General features: G+C 34.6%; 1 protein-coding gene across 3 annotated transcripts in view; it reads left to right on the top strand.

Moving 5' to 3' along the window:
• BRIP1 (BRCA1 interacting DNA helicase 1) overlaps window positions 1-21,038 on the top strand; it is a 128,954-nt gene that overhangs the window by 43,038 nt on the left and 64,878 nt on the right. For all 3 annotated transcript variants that reach the window (XM_072417211.1, XM_072417202.1, XM_072417219.1), the window contains exons 8-14: window positions 2,142-2,363; window positions 3,274-3,473; window positions 4,544-4,676; window positions 6,906-7,060; window positions 7,626-7,791; window positions 9,003-9,143; window positions 13,063-13,224. In XM_072417211.1, the coding sequence (XP_072273312.1) occupies window positions 2,142-2,363; window positions 3,274-3,473; window positions 4,544-4,676; window positions 6,906-7,060; window positions 7,626-7,791; window positions 9,003-9,143; window positions 13,063-13,224 (1,179 nt within the window). The remainder of the gene's footprint in view (window positions 1-2,141; window positions 2,364-3,273; window positions 3,474-4,543; window positions 4,677-6,905; window positions 7,061-7,625; window positions 7,792-9,002; window positions 9,144-13,062; window positions 13,225-21,038) is intronic.

Below are 21,038 nucleotides of genomic sequence, written 5' to 3'. Positions count from 1 at the left end.
AGTTTATGTATGTAAAATTCAGAAATTGTATTGCATGCTCAAAGTCGACATAAAAAAAGATATCACATGATTTATGTGTTGGCAAGTTGAATTACCTGCTGGCTTCATAACTGGACATTAAAGATGGACGTGTGTACATACATAAGGGCTGGATCCCTTGTATTTCCAGTAGCAGGTGGTAGTGCCAGCAACTGAGGGGGAAGAGATATCTCAACTAGAGATATGAAGCATTTAGATTAGTGAACCCATCAGTTATTTTTTAGCACCATTTGCCAAGACTTGTTTGGGTTTTAAGTACTTGGCAAGACTACCTAGTAGATTTTAGCCCAAAAGTCCAAAAATGGTAGTCTATGTAAACCACATTTTTTATTTTAGTATGTTTCGTGTATGAAATAACTGTATTTTAATTTTTTAAATCTGTTGCAAAGTTTCTTACCTGTATCTCCTGCAATTTCTTCATGCTGATAATGCTAACCAACTGCCCATCAATTGCAGCATCAGCCTGCATCCTCACCGTGGTATTAGACTTCCTGTCAGGTCTATCAGGCAAAAAAGTTGGGACTGCCCTTACTGTGGTTTCATAAAACCAAACATCTACATCTACCATACATCCTAAATACTAGCAGTAACAGACTTGCCCAATCAGAGACACTCCCCAAACTTAAGGGTTTAGAATGATACATGTGATTATAAATTACTTACCTAAGGCACCTTTTCTAAGAGGATGACAACTTGTACGCGTTTTTCCCTTCAGCTAATCCAAAACCTGGAAGTGACCACAATAGTGGGTACTCCAATGACAGGAAGTGACCCCCGGGAACATATTTCCTGCTCAAGCTAAACATGAGAAGGTTAAATATTACAAATACATGGACTATATGAAAACACACATCAAAAACTGAACATAAAAATGCAAATTGAACATAATACCCCTGTGTCTGACTGAGACCCATAGTAAAAAAAAACAATAGCAGATATATGGTATATGATAAGTATGTATACAATTTGTAAGATAGCTGTAGATTTATATTTTATGTATGTTATTTTTTTGTAAATTGTGTATTGCTGAATTTTTGCAGCTTTAAATATTTGCAAAGAGTTAAAATCCCTGCTTCATTTAAAACAACATACCTAGACCTGCTTCTTATTTTTCCTGAGCCAAGCAAATACAGTATATATTGTACAAAAACATGGCTCCATTCCCACTGGACTGTTAAAGCATCCTTGCATTTCCTTCACTGATTTGGGAGTCCTAAAATGTTTATAGGACCTTTATAGAGCCCCTAAGACATTTCAACACAAAGATGTTCTGGGCTGTATTTCTGGCATGGCCTGTGAAAAGCTCTTAAACTTAGCTGAATGTCCTTTTGTAAAATACAGTCACTTGACGGGGCATCTGCTTACAGATTCTCTGTTCTAGAATATATGCGGCACATAGTAACCAGTGCTTTTGGAGCCAAGACAAGATGAAGCTTGAATTCTAGTGTAGGTGAATGATTTAGAGGAACTGTCTTCCTGTTCACGGATTTCCTGTACCAAGATATTTAATATGATGAATGATTTGACCAATGCAAGCTAAACATTGTAGGTTGTATTGCATTTGTTTAAAGAAAAAGTGGGTTAGGTGTCTAAAAATATTTATGTTTGGTGTGCTTAAGTGACATTTAGGCATCATTCCAAAACAAGTAAAAATTATATAGCATTTAGTTGTGTGTTTCTCAGCTACTTTGTAATTAATTTTCTAGATGTTTCGTTTGCAGGTATAAAACTGCAGGTGGGCGTCACTTTGCTTGGCTAAGAGCTTTATTTGAATGAATTTCTGATTATAATGTGTGAAACATCTTATATAATGTATTTGTGGAACATGATTTATACAGATATAAATTTTAATTCATAGATTGTGTAAATCATAAAAAATTGTAACCAAGCTTTTATGCACAGCACTGTTCCATTCAGCAATGAAAACTCTTCATACCCAAACAGAGATTTTTCACTGTAGGAAACTCACAGTGAAAAAGAGATAGCAATGGTACATATCTTGATTTTATGTAGTTTAAATGTAGTTTAGCCTTTTCCGAAAGAACTAAAAATGAAAAGCTCCAGGTACAGAAAAATCTAATGACATTTTCTTTTTACCGTAGGGATCTTCTTGTCGTTACTATTATGGAGCTGCAAAAATGAGTGAGCAGAATCTCCTACAGTATAAGCTTGGTGTAACTCAAGCTTGGGACATAGAAGAGCTGGTAGGCCTGGGAAAGAGACTTCGTGCCTGTGCATACTATGCAGCTCGTGAATTAATGAGCGAAGCTGATATTGTGTTCTGCCCATACAACTATCTTTTGGACTCACAGATACGAGAAAGTGTAAGTAATTTATATTGAAATTCCACTATTGACTGAGCCCTAACAAGCCTATTGCGTGTTATATTTAGCACAGAGGGGAACAGTGTCCTGCATTATGCAATATACAGCAGCATGCAGTGGTTTGGAAGCTTGGAATATGGAGCACAGCATTATTAAAATAGAGGTTTAAAGTAACTAGCAAACACCACAACATATAGAGAAGGGCAGTGGACAGTGTGTTCATGGGAGAACTATTTACTACTCGTGTCCACACCTTGACTGCCCATGTCTACACCTTGTATTTTAGTTATTGACTGCTGTGCTGGTGCTTGTTTCAACAGCTCATTCCATTTTAAAATAGCTCTTAACTGTGCAACAGCACAAAATAACACACTAACACTATTTTGGGGGAACATGGTGTACTCCAATGCACAGATCGTTAACACGTAGGTGCGTTGGGTACCTTGTAACACAGGAGTATTTTAATGCTTACACGTGAAGCTGCTGTTAGTTCAAATATCAAAAGCTTGTCTTGTCAACATCACTTTGACATCAGTTTTCATTTTTTATGAGATCATTGAAATTAACTGGTGGGGTCATTTAACCCTCAGACCTTTGACCTGCAGTTGAGCTGCTTTCAGCAAGTTTGCCTTTTTGTACACTTGTATGGGAATGGCAAACCTGTCTGACATGAGAAAAAACTACAGCCAACCCAACACAACATTTATCAGTGACAGCAAGGGATTTCCATGAAAGTACTGCAAAATCATGTTTTGTTTTTTCTTGACATTTTTTAATTATCTGCATACATCTTTTGTCTTTAATAAAAAAAAGAAATATTAATTGGGCTATCTGTATTTAAGTTTTTTTCAGTTATGTTCTTTTGAAATGATTTTCTCTTATTAAATTCAGCTATAATATTATCTTCTAGATGGAAATATCTTTGCAAGACCAGGTGGTAGTTCTTGATGAAGCCCACAACATTGAGGACTGTGCCCGTGAATCTGCCAGCTTTAGTGTGACAGATGCACAGCTGATGTTTGCCCGAGAAGAGTTAGACAGCATGGTGAACAATCGGATCAGAGCAAGTGATCATGAACCTCTTCGGGGGGTGTGTTACAGCCTGACAAAGTATGCTGTTTTATGAAAAAAGCTGTTGTACTTTATAATGGATCTATATGCCTATTTATAGGATTTTTAAGTTGTTATAGTTGTTTTCAAGTTATATGTAGAAAGTTTTATTAGGATTAATTTTACTTACTATACTTACTATTGAGACAAGCAGTGTGAAATGTAGTACCATAAAGCAAGTAATAATTTATTAAGTTATATACAATGTATTATTTTAAATTATTATTTCTGATTTTTTTAAATTTAAATTATGGTACCTCGTAAGTTGTACAGTAGGTACTCATATTCAGTTGTTTATAGCTTGATGGTTTCAAAAACAGAACAGCAAAAGCAATATGGAGCTTCAAATCATATTGTTTGTATTAAAGGTACATAAAAAGCCAAAGAAAATAGCTAAAGGCCTTGAAGTTATCCCATTGGGATATTTGGTCTTCTTATCCCATCCTGTAGACAACAAAAAGTCAGGGGAAATGCGCCCTTTAGAACAATGTCACCTCTACTTTTTTACTGTTAACTAAACTTTTTTCCCCCTAATTTTTAGTCTGAATGAAAATGGACTGAAAAATCACTTCTGTACAAATGTTTTTTGCCTGCAAAAAGAAAACAAATGCAGCCATCATATTTGGTATTATTTTTTGTGGTATCACTTTTGGCCTTAAAAGAGTTTTGACTAGTAAATAGGCTTACATAAGCAAATATGTGCCTTCTGGTTCCAAAATAGTGACACTGATACAGGTAATGCAAATTTTTAGGGTTAGGTAAATGTTAGGCTTAGGGGTTTGGTGTTTAATTTAGTAGTATTTCAGTAGAAGGTAAAGTTTTATAACTGGTTTTAAAGTAAAGTAATACTAAGGTATAACTGGTTTTAAAATAATTAAAAGTTCTCAGTTTATGGATTGAAATAAGTGTTTGGGTTGGAGGGATTAGATGTAGAGGGTTAGGTTTTTGGGTATGGTAGGGTTAAGTGTTCATGATGCCAATACTTATTATTTAAAGTGGTTCTTGGTTTTTTTTTTTTTAATCTGTGAACAGTATTCCACTAATTTATGTACGTTTGCTATATTTTCAAGTTGGATTAAAGAATGTGCCGATCTATTGGTGGAAAGGGAATATGAATCATCTTGTAAAGTGTGGAATGGTAAAGAAATCATTACAATTTTCCATGATATGGGCATAACAAATGAAACATTTCCTATGCTTAAGGTAAGTGTCTTAACAATATTATTAGATTTGTTGTGGTCACACGATTTAGGAAATTACATGCCTTTTCTTCACAGATTGATGTTGATAATGGCCATCAAATCTGGGCCACTAAACCCACTAAATGGGCTATTTAAAAAAAAAAACTTAAAAATAAATTGATTGTGATTGTTAGACATTATGGAACATTATTTTTTTGAATGTTGCTGTACAGTAAATGCAAAACAAATCTAACTTTAAGCGGATTGCATTGTCGGGGGGGGGGAAGGTTACAGAAGTTGATTCATTACCTCACTCATTTCAATCAAGTTGGTTTTATGCCTAACAGGGAAGAAAGAGACACCACTATTCAGGTATTGAACTAGCTCCAGGCAGCTAAAACTGGCTGGGTGCCAACACTCCTTCAATCCACAGATGTGGAGAAAGCCTTTGATAGATTGGATTGGAATTTCATGCAGTGCACCTTGGCGCATGTAAGCATGGAAAGCCACATTTTGACCTGCATATGCTCACTATACTCCATTCCCTCTGTCTTTGTTCAGGTCAATGGCCTTCTCCCAGAACTCTTTTTTGATAAGCAATGGCACTAGGCAAGGTTGCCCTTCTCTCCCCTAATCTTGCTAATGATCAGAGCTAATATTAATATCCAAGGTCTTACTATTGGAAGCCAGCAGCAGAAGGTAGGATCATATCAGGACGACTTCATGTTCCTAATCTCAGAACCTTTGGTGTCTCTTCCTCTACTTATGAAAGAGATAGGAGAATATGGCACATTATCTAATCTTAAAATAGCACTCAGCATCACCCTTCTCCATCCACTAGAGGTGCAATTCGCCCTTTCCTATCATTTTTAATGGGAAAAAAACTGCTGTAGGATGTTTACGAACCTGTATCCCAAAATACATATCCATAATTTACCACCTTAATTTCCTGCCCTTGCTATCTAAGGTGTCTACCAATTTATCCCGTTAGGGCAAGCAAACATTGTCCTGGTTTGGCAGGGTAAATACTATCAAAATGTCATTCTTCCGGAAGTTCCTTTTCCTGTTCCAAGCCGTCCCTATCGCCATTCCCTGAATTTATTTTTAGTCTGTCAACTCAGCTATCTTTAAATTCATCTGGGGGAACAGGGGACCTAAAATTGGTGGGCCCCTGCTCTTCTGACCTGGGGGGGGGGGGATTGGGCATTTCCAACTTGTTGTATCAGGCAGCAAGGCACATATGGTAAGGATGCTGGACTGGTGCAGGCATGCAGAACACAAACAATGGGGTTCTCTGGAACAGGCTTTTAGTGACACTTCCTTACAGGTGCTTCCATTGTACAGAAATTGAGTGATTGCGGCATTACACAACACAAAAATTCACAGCCACTAGCTTCTACTGGCAGGAGTTTCTGCACACCCTGGCATACAAACGTCACTTCGACCCCCCTAACATAACCTCATTAGAGAGTAGACAGAATTTTTCATATGTACATATGTCTTGTGTATGTTCAGACTAACTGCAAACAGTATTACTGTTTTCTCTTGTGTGACTTTGTTGACTATATTTTATTGTCCTAATTTAAACCTTAATAATATTAACAGTCAGTCCCAAACAGAAATGGTTTCCATTTTACACATTCAGGGCAAAGTCATACACATATCTGTTTATAGAGATTAGTTTTCCATCTTTTATTAATTTCACTAAAAGTTTCACTAAAAGAGAGCTATGAGACAAATGGGCCCTGATTTATTAAAGCTCTCCAAGACTGAAGAGAATACACTTTCATCAGTGAAGCTGGGTGATTCAGCAAACCTAGAATGGATTTCCTAAAAGGTATTTGCTATTAGCTAGCAAATGTTTTCAGTCCTGGACCAGATCAATTCCAGGTGTGCTGGATCCCCTCCAGCCTTGGAGAGCTTTAATAAATCGGACTCATTGTTACAGCAGTAGATTCCCCTATGGTAATTTTAGAATTCTTTTTCATTGGGTAAAGTTTTGGCATGTAGAACTAAAATTGTATGCACATACTACAAAAATAGGTATAACATATTTTAAACTTAAAAATAAACAAAATAACAGTTTAGCTTACATTTACCAAATGATCGCTAATTTCCCTTGCTATAGATTAATGTTTTATAATGAGTACATGGTATCTTAGTTTAATTTAGGTTTGTCTGTAATAAATGCATAACATAACCACGTGCATAATAACCAAGATTACTTTTGTGTTTTCTTGTTTTGCTGTAGGGCAATCTTGCTGCTGTGATTGAGAAAGAGGAAAAGACAATTAGGCGGAATGGTCAGGAAACTGTAGTGAAGGTGCCAGTACTCAGCTCTCAAACACAAATGGTGTTGAAAGGGTTGTTTGTTGTGTTGGATTACTTATTTCGCCATAATAACAGGTTAGTTTACAAATAAGTCCATTGTCATAAAGGGAATGTTACAGTTGTGCCTAAGCAGAAGATGCAACACAGCTACACTGTTATGTGTGTCAGGTATATGATAACTATGCAAATCATTTCACATTTAACTACAGTAAAACATAATATAAAGCACCACCGCTAGCAAATGAAACCAGATTTTTTAATCTTTTTCAAATGATAGTAAAAGAATTGCAATCCCTAAGACACCAAACGCAATAAATGTTACCAAACACAAGGCAAAATGAATCTTGTAGGTGCACTTAATGTAATATAATATGCAAATTAACAATTATAGCCTGTTTAGTCTAGGGAGGCTTTACTGTGGCCCAGAAGTGGCTCCTCCACCAACAGATTAATACTTTAAGTACTTAACTCTCATATATGCAAAGTATAGTGGCATTTAGGCAAAAAACCTTAAATGTGCTGTATTTTTATACAACATATACCTCAACCCGAAATTGCTAGCCCCTGAAGAAAATGTTTAAATTGTTGGTGCAGGTACTTTTTTGTGCAGGAGTAAATAATTATATTCTTATTTCTTTAGATTTTCAGAAGATTACAGAATTGCTCTGCAGCAGTCTTACACATGGACAAATAAACAAGATGTTGTTGATGAAAATGGCTTTTTTGCAAGACCAAGAAATCGTAGAAATGTTCGTCAGAAGACCCTGGTTTATACACTGAATTTCTGGTGTTTAAACCCTGCTGTGGTAACTTGAACTTTGTGTCTTCTGATCCTTAAAGCTGTCTGCCTGTACTGTTTTTTCTTTATTAATAAAAAAACACTATATAGTGATTCCAAAACACAGTGAAATACATCTAAGTATAAAGCTATCGACTTTAGTGTTAAAATGGACAAGCCATAACAAATTCTGCTTAGAGCTTTAACATGACACTTACATTCTGGGAACAGATGCCATAGTATTTAGCTGCAATGTGAAATTTTGGTGCTTTGCATAAAAAGAGAAAACAGTAGTGATTTATCATATTTACTGCAAAAATCTATCCTAAGGTGCTGACCTGCCTTTGTTGGAGAATGTAGCATACAAAAACGGTTGCAAGATTAAGAATAAGCAAAATGAAATAAAGACTGAAGGCATATCTCAACCAAAAATATTATATTACTTCTTACCAGTCCTTAGATGTGGAGGCTGCATAAATATTTTTAGTTTATAGGTTAGGATTTTTTTTTGAGAAAGTACAGAAATTGAAGGGGCAAAGTTTTGAGTTTTATTATTGCCAGTCTATTTAGTTAATAAGGAAACCAAATGGATCATTAGAAAATAGTCTGTGCCCAGACCATGAATAATAAACTATTTGCATATGCTTAACATGCAGTAAAAGAGCTATTAAACAAGCTATCCATGACTTTTCAACTGCTTTTATGCGAAGTTATTCTTCCTCAAAGATTCCTAAAAATTACAATATTCTAGAGTCTAGTCATTTGTTTTTATATTTGTTTTTAGCTCTTTATTTAGTATGTATATAGTAAGCAGGTTAGGTTAATTTTCATCATGTTCCTTTAAGCTGTTAGCACAATACAGTTACACCTACTATTACAGTTTCACGCACCACATTATTATCCTTCTTTGAGAGTCCAAGGGTTTTTGTTTTGCCTTACAAGTATAGGGGGTACATGATTTTAGGGATGACCAGTGAGGGGGACCTTAGTGAGAAGGCTAAAAACCACTGCTATAATTTAACTCATGTAATCATGACGTGTTACATGTAGTTGCTGTACAAAATCAATAGTAAACACAATTTTAATGCTATATGATTTCCTGCCTCACTGCACATGCTTCCTCAAAGCAAGCACGTCATAATACATCTAAAAGTCAGTAACATGCATATGTTTTTGTCTAAAGTGTTAAGTGTTGCATGTAGTAAAATAAAATCTTTTTCTCTCCCTTTGTTATTTAAGGCTTTTTCTGATCTAAGTGGCAATGTTCGCACAATTGTCCTGACATCAGGCACCTTATCTCCAATGGGATCGTTTTCCTCTGAACTGGGTGTGAAGTTTTCTATCCAGCTGGAAGCAAATCATGTTATTCATAAATCCCAGGTGAGCTGCTTTCTTTACACCTTTCCCTTGTCAGTACTTTGGTCTGTGCACAGGGATGTTGCTGCACATTATTAGAATGTAAAAACAGAAGCTGCCTGGAAGGTACACAAGTGTTAATGCAAACTTTGCTTTTAGACGTGTAGCGCTAAATGAACTTGCACCAAGAAAAATGTTTGTGGGCATGACATGTTATATCTTAGAAGTTGCTGGGATTTGTATGTTGAGTAGTTTATGATCCTAAAATTTTTACATTTTCTTGATCAAAAATGTTTTCTGTTTTATTAAACAACATTGTTCATTCAAAGAAGAAAATGTGTAAATATAGAAATTATAGATTGTTTTATTACTTTTAATTTCCTTGCAACATCTCTGTTGTATGTTGTCTACAAAAGTGTAGAATCGTTGTAAAATCCAGAAGTAAACTGACTGCTTCATGTGCTTTCAATTGCCTAAAGAGAAAACAGTTTCTAACACCCTTAACAACGAGTTATACTCTCTTTGTATCCTCCAAGTTTGCTATGAATTGAAAGAGAATAAGAGAATAAATGTTATTATTTATTTATTTTTTGCAAAATGTCACTATTGTACTACTAACTGACACACATTGAAAAAATATTTCCCTCTTCCATCTGTGGCTAAATTATAATATTTTTTTTTATTCTGGCTCTCCAGTATCCCTTAGGTTTTTTTTTCTTCATTTTTTTTTCTTTATTACTGCAGCTATTCTCAAAGAGAATATAAATAAAATTACTGAGTAGGGGAATGGTGAACATAGGCTACTTTCACACAGTCATTGAGAAACATAAGAAAGAGGATGAACTTCAGAACCTCTACTAAATTTTAGCTTTGTACAGATTGCCAAACCCCAACGTATTTAATCCAATATTGAAAAAAGAAAAGTGAAAGAGAAATGTTTTTTTTGGCATATTAAATTTAGTGTTACTTATAACAAGGCAGGTAAATAGCTGGTCATAGTTATGATATCAGAAACAATAATTAGACAGAGCTCAGCTAAATTAATAGGCATAAATCAATAGGCGTATCAAGCTCACAAGACATTGTGCAAAATGTTGGTACTCAAAGTATGAGTAGGGATATTAAGAAGAGGTGGAGTATAAAAAAACACAGTTGTCTCTGTTCCCGACAGGTTTCGCCATATGGCTTCTTCAGGAGTAGAGACTTACACTGGTACATAACATAAAATAAAATTTGTAGAAACTTATTGTATAAACAGTTCACACATAATATATTCTATACATATTGCAAAAAACATTATTGATTGTAAACACAAAATCAGCATGTATATGTAGGAAGAAAAATACAAAATTTAGGGATTTGTAAACATTTATATTTTTAGTCCCACAGTTCCTTGAAACTTTGTCCTTGTCCCCTAACCAGGTTGTACAGTGGCATCAGAAATATTTAAAGAAGGCCAAGGAAGGAACATTAGTCAAACAGTGTACCAAATGCAGGATAGGTGTCAGTGATGTGTTTTTAGTGTTGATTATGTACATCCATCTAAACATGAACATCATGAACATGATCATCATACATTTTCCCAAAGGGATAGCCAAAGTTCATGCTTTGTTGTAAGACCCATAATCCACTCTTATCAGCTGGTTGCAATGCACTACCCAAAAGCACTAAAATACCAATTGCCAATTTTAAAATTTTGTCTTTCATAAACAACTTTTCCACTTTGCTGACCACCCTGCCCACTGATGTGTACTTACTACCCCTAATAAGGAAGGAAAGAGTAGTCTAATTTTTAACTGTTAATAATTTTCTGTTTCAGAGGACAGACTGTAGGTTTTTAGTTGAAGGCTTATGCACCAATGAGATGCCTATACACCAGCTTGCTCCCATACTAGCAATTTCTCTATTGTATGATAGATCGATTTTAGGACTTAAATTACCAATAAATGGCTATGCAGTTTTGCAGTATTCTACCTAACAGGGAATTAGAAATTGTATTGACTAAAGATCACTTGGCTCACCTGAATAATGGTAATGAAAAAAAAAGTATGTTTATAGCCTTGGACAAATTTGTGGGTACCCCTTCACAAGAAAAGCAGATAACACGATAAAATATCCTGAAACGGACAAAAATCAGACTTGATTTTAAGCAGAACTAAACCTGTTATGACATAACTCCTGTTCAATCTCAGCATGTGCAGGGTAAGCCAGGGTATCCAGGTAAATAAAGCTGAAGCTGCGCATGTGCAGCCAACTTTTTTCACAGGTTCCCAGATCTTTTAGGCAGGTAGGAGGGATTATTGCACAATAGACTTCGCCTGTCCCTTTCTGCAACAATGCTCTGTCTGGTCATGCATTTTTAAAGGTGGAACTTTAGTTCTGCTTTAACGCAATATTTCAATTTATAACACAAATGAAGATGCCATAGACTAAAAATGATGGGACCCTAATGTTTTGTTGTACGGCTTTTAGGCAATCACTTCAAACAAGCAATTTAGGTAGTTTGGCCATCTTCTGAAAAAAACACTCCAGCTGTGTCAGGTTAGAGGGATACCGTCTTGAGAAAATATATATTTTAGTTCTTTTCATAGATGTTCAATAGGATTTAAACCAGGACTCATAGAAGCCCCTGTCAGAGTAGCCCTAAAACATACCTAAATTTCTTCCACATTTCACAGTAAGTGTTGTATTTTTTTTCCTTAAAAAACATTTTTTTTGGTCTGTGGAGTTGGGTCTGTAGAGTGACTTTCAAAAAAAACCTAGCTTTATCTTATCTTTCCAAACATTGTGACTTACCAGTTTTGCAAATTCATATCTAGCTTCTTTTATGTTTTATTTCAATGGTGAAATCCCCCTGGATCTTCATCCATTGTGCCTACTGTTACTTGTAATATTTTTGATATCGTCCTAACGTTTTTGTCCACCATTTTCACCACTCATTTGCTAAATATAAGGGTGAATTTTATCTTTCTACCACACTCAGGTATGTTGGTTGGCTACAGTCCCACTGACTCTAAGCTTATTGCAAAATTTGCGACTGTTGTCATATGAACATAAAGATGTCCCTAGTTATTGCCTTTACCATGCTTATCTATGTTTTCCTTCCTGATCCTCCCTGATAACTCTGCTTTTCATTCTCTTTTCCATGTGGGACACATGATAATATCAAATACCAAAGTATTATTTTTCTCAATTTATATAGGCTGACTTACTAAAAGCACAACTTGGGACATGTAATACTAGTAATGAAAAAAATATTAATTTAGAAAAAAGTCACTGCATTACAATTATTAATGATCTTTTCTAAGGTTACCAACAAATGCATCTGCCCCATTTTAAAATACTCTTTGTAGAATAGGTATTACTGTATCTTTGTTAAAAAAATATCAATATCATACAGGTTTACATTGGACCTATACTTTTTTTTGATCACATCTTCGGCAAAATCACTTTCTTCATTGAACTTTAAGGGTACCAAATGTTTGTCTATAATTGTACATTCTTGTCTGTATCAGCACAGCTTTATGAATTAGAATTGTTAAAATTGTGTGGCACTGGATCTGTTAAAGGGATTTTTTTTTTTTTTTTTTTTTTTTTTTTTTTTTTTTCTTTATTTTAGCATTGTATTCAAAGTTCTATTTGACTATTTATAACCCCTTTGATCTATTTGTAACCTCTGTATCACCATCTATGTATTAGAATTCATACATATTAATGAGTCAGATGTCTGCTCTTTTCTTTGTTGGTGTCAAGCCTGCAAATAATGGCTCTTATAGAATTTTGTGTAAATATATTCGGTACATGCATGAAGATGGTCATGCAAGCTGGTAAGCTACATACAATCAGCCAATGTTTCTGTAGGTTTTCCACTAATAGAAAAGACAAAACCTCCACAATGTTGAGTTTGGCTTTAATGATTTTATACTTTGCATTACCTTTACAGGTGTGGGTTGGCACTATTGGTGCAGGTCCAAAAGGTAGAAAACTTTGTGCAACATTTCAGCACACAGAGACTTTTGATTTTCAAGATGAAGTTGGTGCCCTTTTACTGTCAGTGTGCCAGGCTGTAAGCCATGGAGTACTGTGCTTTTTACCATCTTATAAGGTAAACCCTTTTTGTTGTTTGTGTTGTGTTAATAATTTTAATTCCTGGTAGCCTAGCTAACAGGAGCTGAATACACTGTTTATTTTTCATGAAAACATGACTTATATGCAAATATGTAATACTTTAATGATTGATACATTTTTTTGTCATTTTCAGTAAATGTATAATTTCAGAATATCTTGTATGATCCTAAATTATAGGACTCTTGCAGTCATAAAAAAGCTTTTGAGTACCCATCCAAGCAAAAATGTAAAGACTGTGACCTTTCCTAAAGCTGAACTTTGACCTTGTTTTTTGTTATATCTATATTCTGTGTCTGAAGTAGGTGTCAGGTCTAGCAACACTCTCATCATGACCCTAAAGTATCAGTTCGCTCCCTCATCCCCTAGTATGTTTTCATTCTGATTAATTAAAAGGACCTATCCAACCTCTTCTCCCCATTCACATTGACCTCGACCTTCCCCCAGACCTGGTTAGGTGCCATACAGGCTTCCTATTTTAAGGTAGCATAATAATGTTGGTGTGTAGCCAACATTCTAATGTACCCTTTCCTGCAAGGCCAACTTCTTCCCAATAAATTTTCTAAGGAGATCTGCAGCTTTTCATTTGTTTCACCTAAAGGTTAAAGGGTAAATTACATGAATGTTGATACCAGATAAAGTTTCCTGGATTTAATCAAAATGTATGCATTTATCATAAAAAATGGTGGTTGTAGTTTTAAAGGAAAAAAGGAAAAGGGGAGATTAATCTTTTGAAGTTAAATCCTTATGAAGATGAGTAGGTGCCAAATTTATGTCACATTTCATGGTTTATTCAATTAAAAGAGCAAAATACTACATGGGATCTACAGTAACCCCAAAAAACCAATTATATTGTTCCAGCAATAATACGCAGTGAGGAGAGAGAAAGAACAGGTTTTTTTTGGCAAAGTAGATTAAAGATTGTGTCTAATTTATTTTATGCTTCAAAGAAAGCAACATAAAATAATATATAATAAAACTTATCTCTAACAGAGACCTACTAGGCTAGTCCAATATCTAGACATAGTACTCCTAATATAATACATACATTCCGTATTGAGCTAGCATACGAAATATTGATAGCATGAACAGGGAGGTCACTTATCTCTTTTTCTGACACGTTTCGCCTGGAAGGCTACCTCAGGGGATAAGGGTTGCATTTGTCAGTTTAGTTCATCAGGAGTGTTAAATGAGAACAAAGGAGCTGATCGGATATAAAATACATCCAGATAAGTACTTCCAAAATAGGTAGGTAAATACTTTATAGCTGCAGGTAGCCGAAAAAAAATGGTAGAAGGAGGGCGCGGTATAGGTATCCTCTCCACCTTGGAATGTGAAAAGCCAGGATAATGGGCTTGAATCCTATCGTGTAAATGTGGATTAATTCGATCTTGAGTGAATACCTAGGATTAAGGATGATAATATTTTGATGGGGATTGGATTCACATCCGTAATGTTGTCTAAAAAATCCTAACCACGAAGATACATTGTCCAATAGATTACTCTATTAGAGAAGGAGTTTTAGGGTCTCAAGAAGGATGGTAGTTTAAGAAGTCTATGCTTCAAAAGTAGTTTAAGTGAAGATTCTATTTCACAATTGTTTTGTTGTGCAGAAGGACGTAATGCCTGCAGTCCGTCCAAACAGAGGACTGGACTCCAGCAATAATTCTGTATAAACATATTGGGGGGACTAATGTGGGAGTCAAGTGACCTTCTACTCCATAACAATTTCTCTTAATATCTATCAGACTTTTTTTTCCTAATACAAGCTGTCTGTATTTACTGAACCGTATATATAGTTGGTGTTATTCTAAAACAATGCTGTATATGTTTGGCTCTTTGTTACAGTTGTGTAATTTAAGGTGTGTGTGTTTTCATGGAGCCATATTGTTCTGACAGTTTATCCTTCTTATGCGTAAAATAGATTCTGCAGGGTAACATATAACACATTTTGCATTTGAATCTGTTTGTACTAAAAGGTATTTTTTTACATGACACTGTTTAATTTTATTGAAAAAATAGTACAACAATTATTTTCTAAAAATATCAGCATTCCAGGCCAAGCATTCTTTGTATTTCAGTGTTATAGTAAACACAATGTTTTTTCTTGAAAAGAAAATGTTTTTTTTTAAGCATCAGCATCTGGTTATTGTGGTTGTCATGTTTGCTTGAGAAAGTCAATTTCTTATTTGGAATTTGGGCAGTTATCAGCAAATATGGACCATGCTTACTACAGTACTTTTGCACAATGTGGTTATGCCAAGGTGTGCAGCATTTTAAAGTCAGGAACTCTAACTGAATTGAAGAAATCATTGTTTCACCAAGTGATTGGCACCTTACAAAGTACTTCAGCTTGATTTACTTACATTGCTGCTGTTCACATAATTTAACCTTAGTTCTGCTATTCAAAGGAATACATAAGTCTGGTATGAAGAAAGAAATTGAGTCATTAAGTTATTTCTAATTACTCTGATATTTCAATAAATAATACATATTTTTATAAATACGTTACTTCATATTAGAATCATTTTATTTTCTGTCTCATCTGTATACACACTGTATATTTTTGCATGGAAATAAAAAGTTGCCCTGTTTTTTGTGAGGATCCATTCTGCCACAGTGTGTGAGCACTTCTTTCACATTTTCCGTTCATTTTGCCTGTAACTGACCATGTCTTCAAATTAGATATAGCATCCTTATTTTGTCTGTCTTGTCCTTTTTTTATTTTGCCTAAGCTATTTTGATGTAAAGCAGTGGGGTTTCATCTGCATTTTCAAATAACAGTCCAACTGCTTTCCTGATGAGCCCACGCAACGGTTATTATCCAATGTTGTGTGATTCCCAGAAATGATCACCAGATGGCACTACAGACCACTTAATGTACATACCCTGACTTACTCTTTTACAAATGTAGATCCTGGTTTGACCATATTTTATTGTAATAATAACTTATTTTAATACTTAAGGATAATTTTAAAATGTATAAAGTTTAGCCATTATTTCTGTTTAATATAAATCGTAGCTGTGTGATGCAAACATACAATTGGCAGTATAATTACGACTATAGAAATGATAATAACAAGAAAGGGGTTAGATGTATAAAATTATATCCAGCAGTCATGTTTTTAAGCCACATATCCTGGCAAATATAGGCAATCATCTACATTATATTAAAAACATTTTTTGCAGTCCGAATCTATTCACCCTGCTCCTGTGAACTTCCAGTAAAACTAGCCAAATAATTAGCAGGGAAACCTAGAGGTTCCCTGTAGACATATCATTGCTGGTTCTACCTTGAAAGTAGTATATAAGATACCGCAGACTCACATATCTGGGGTCCAGCACTTTACCTAGTAACACAGGTGACATTTTTGTCATCATGTTACAATATGTATATTAGTCATTTATTTGCTGAGTTGTAGTGAAAAGGGGTCCCTCTGCATCCTACGTAAAGACATATGCATTTATGGAATGCATAGGTTTCAAAATTGGTTGAGAATTTTCTAGTTGAGAAAGGTGTTGTGGCAGAACTGCTCTCCTCATATAATCTGTGGAAATATAAAAGCAGCTAAAGTGCCTCTGTGTGCACACTATAAAAAAAAAAAACCTTTTACCTCCTTAACAGCAAAACATTTTTTAAAACAATCCATCTCTGGCTTTTGTAGCTACTTTTAATGAGAAGTTTTTACTTCTCAAAGATCACAACAATAATTCTAAAACCAGTAGGTTCTAACACTGAAACACTGCTGCTTGTTTACATTAAAGGACTGTCAAGGTGCCTATGTTGCAGGTGTTTAAAATTAATTTCCCTAATTCTTATGGACACAAAGTTGAATGAAGGCTTATTTTAAAGCTCTGGTTCAGAATACCTAGGCCATGATCTGGGCTCTAGTTTACTTTAAAGTAGAACTCCAGATTTGCAAATAGGCATTTATTAAAACATTAGAAGATGTATTTGAAATGCAACCTATATTAGTTGCACTCAGACTGAAGGAGGGAGAGGGATCCAAAAACATGGATTTAGGTTAATTGGCTTCCCCCCAAAGTTGACCTTGGACTGTGTTATTGACAAATGACTTTGGTAGGGACATTAGATTGTTAGCTCCTTTGAGGAACTTGGCTATGGACTTTGTGAAGCCCTGCATAATATGTCTGCGCCATATAAATACTTGATTATAATAATAATCTGTCTTCTACTGCTCCATCATTGCCAATCACAGGATTTATATCTTCAGCAGAGGAAATTTGAGTCACCAGCCAGCTCTTGTCTGGGAGGGTTATGAAAAATCCCATGATTGGGTGGACAGAAGTGACAAAAATCCCCCCCCCCCAATATAGGTTACCCGTTTGGGTATTTAGCTGTTTGCCTTTTTAAACTGATTTCAAATAAAGATTAGGGCACCTAAAAGAGTGCTGATTTTGCCGTCCTAACAGTCACAGAAATGCTTTAAAGAAGGTAGTGTGCTTTGGGTGCTCCTAGAACAACCCAGATGGCAAAAATAATTAGGAAAAATTGATTTCACTGTTAACACAGTGAGAGGCTATGTAGTCCAGATTCCTGATAAAAGGATCATGTGAGGAGACGATGTTTCAGGCTCAGACAGGATGGACTGGTCAGGGAGTAATCTCAAGAATCAACAACTGATTAACATGTTGATACTATGTTCTTGTTTGACACTAGATGATGTGATCTTTTATTTAGAAAATTTCTGAGATATGGTTTTTGCTTAAATTTTCCAATTCATTTTGCATGTAGTTTGTTAGCCATGCCGACCTGTAAAAATCTCTGATACTTTTTTTTTACTTTTTGGCAGTATACCTAATTACATTCATGTAACATTTTAATAATAACTGTTATCATCAGCAGGGCTTTGCATGTATTGAAGAGCTGGGTTGACATGTCAAAAATGAATCTAACATGGTCTAACATTTTTTTTAGTAACGTGTCTGCTTTCTTTTGCACTGTTGACTTTTTCAAGCCTTACATGATACTTATAGATAGCCAGTATTTATTATTTTTTACACATAAGCAGAAAACAGGATAAAGGTTTTCCATTTTCTGACTAGTTTTAAAAGATGTCCTGATAATGGAAGTGAGGAAGACAGAGAGAGGTAGAATTTAGGCATTGTGACAGTCAGCACCAAAGTAAAATGTATCCATTTGTTCATAAATCAGTCAGCTGGTGCTTTTGGTGGTTCTAATTTTATTCACATTCATTAATGAATAAAGCCCTGCTTAGATTTTTTTTCTTAAGCAGCATGTACCTCATTTCTATCAGTTTTAGGAAACAGGCAAGACCTGGCTTTCTGTGATTTCCACCAAAACTATACACTGCACAAAAAGTTTGACCCAGTTCTATATATTTTAAATCTCGGTTTATATTTGGGAAACACCTAGTGGCATGTCCTGTAACTACATTTTCCTGTGTTTGGACAGATAAGAACTGTCAACGACAAGCCGTTTGTGACAAACTTTTCATGGGTACCACCTCCATTTACTGGTTGCCAACAATAATGCTTGAAAGATCAATTAAGTGCAAATGACTCATTATAACCATTCAAAAGTACAAAAACTTGACCTGTAAAAAAAAAAAAATTGGGGGAGGGGATATACACACAGAACTTATATGATTTTATTTTTATTTTGTTTTAGGCATTGTTTTCTACAAAAAACACACCATCAATGTATTTATTCATATTATTTTTTTGGCATTACTATTGATTTCTGTTTTAAATGTTAGCTTTAATGTTCACATTTTGGGCCCCAGGTTTTTACTTGAAGTAAAAGTATTTCTGTTTTTTTCAAGGTGTCAGTCATGTTTAGTTTATATTTAATGTTATATATATATAAGTGATATGCACTTTGTGACTTTAGATAAATAAGAAAATAAGTTTTTGATAGGTAAGACTATTTATTGTTGTTTTACTGAAGAATAGTAAGACTCACTGTCAACTTTTTACTGTAGTTAATTTTTTTGATTGTCATTGGTATTGAGACAGAAATCACCATTCAATGAAGACCAATGTTCTGGTAAAACTCTGCTGGCAACCCAACAGCCCATCAGCACAGCTTATGTTGTATGTGTTGCAATGTTGTCTTGTGTGTGGTATGAAATGCAGCTTCACCTATTTTTTGCTGATGTGCTGTGAATAGCCCCTAATACATAAAACATCTGTGTGTATATATATATATATATATATATATATATATATATATATATATATATATATATATAATATATATATATATATATATATATATTTGTATTCACAGATAGATTTGTAAAAGATTTATTTCGGACATCCTGTCCCGTAATCTGTGTAAACAAAGGGATAATACCATTCATCAAATGATGTTAATCCTACTTAGAGTTCTATGAAAAAGCATTCTTTGGTGGAATTAAATAATTTTTGTTGCTCTTAAATACATGTAAGGATTATGTTGAATCAAGAGTAGCTGGTGTCATACCAGTAAAAAAAAAAAATGTTCCGATTGGGTGTGCAAATACATGCCAAAAGCCTTAGGAGACTTTAGAAAGCAAACATTCAGTAATGTTACAGAAAATATCGTACAATCAATCTCATCAACTGTGACAGGCCTGGAATAAAATGAATGAAATTGGAGTTGTCTGTGTTGCCCAATCACAACTAATCAGATAGAATCTTTTTCATCCCTCACTGGAAAAATTTTAATTTGAATCTAACAAATTTCTGCGTAATACACAGATTGTTGTTAAGTTTGATACTTTATTAAAGTCAGCAAGAAAGTGTAATTGTTAAAGCTGTAGAGTAACTTGATACTACAAAGGGATCTATATTTTAAATTACATAAAGAGTAACTGAAGACTTGATCCTAAAAACTTACATTTATTGAACAATCAACGTTTTACAGTTTTAAAATTAATTATTAATTTGTGTTTTTTTGAGGGAAGCATAAAACATCTAAATAGATTTAATGTTGTAATATATTATGTAATAACATAAAATTGTATATTTCTTGTGCCCCATAAAACAACAACGCTGTATATTTCCCTTAATTCACTGGAATGGGAGTTCTGATATGAATTTCTGCAGCCCTGTGTTTAAAGTATAATCCGATGTGAGCTATATTTTTACATGTAACATAGTAAAGACTAAGTGCAGACTTTAATAATATTTTAGGGGCTGAGGTATGATAAAGATATTCATCAAATTTTTGCACCTGTTATTTTTCCAGTGAACATTGAACATGTATTCCATTTTATTAGCAAATAATTTCTCCAATTTGTTTTGGCATTCTACCAAAATGCTTTCCATATCCCTTTCAGTAATTAGCTATAGCTGTGGAAATAGTCTATGCCAGTGCCATATTTAATGACGCATGGGTTTTAGATGTTGTCCTTGGTTGGATGATGGATGACGATACTGTGCCTCTTTACACAGAACTGCTTTGAGGTCTAGGTTTAAAAAATTCAATTGAAAGCCTGTCATGTATTCTGGAGGAATTTTAATATTCTATGCGTTCTTGCGGAGGTGAGTAAGGGAAAAAGTGGATTACTGGCATATTTAGCATTATTTTATTCAATATTTAGTTAAGGCCTGGTTTTTCAGTATGACTTTGACACTTCTCTGTTTATTTTCTTTTTTTTTTTGGTTGGGTATATTCACACAGCCAGCTGTCAGCAGTCGGCACTGTGTACTTCGTCAGGTTTATCTGTATTTTAAGTGAACAGAGGTTTTTACATTCTACACAGTAGCTTTTAAAGAGGTGATCTGAAGAGAGTGCTGAAGAAAATAATATGATACAGAGGAACA

Source organism: Pyxicephalus adspersus, chromosome 1 (genome assembly GCF_032062135.1).
Source record: "Pyxicephalus adspersus chromosome 1, UCB_Pads_2.0, whole genome shotgun sequence".
Taxonomy (NCBI): domain Eukaryota; kingdom Metazoa; phylum Chordata; class Amphibia; order Anura; family Pyxicephalidae; genus Pyxicephalus; species Pyxicephalus adspersus.
Note: the sequence above shows the minus strand (reverse complement) of the source record. Positions and strands in the feature narration are given on the sequence as shown.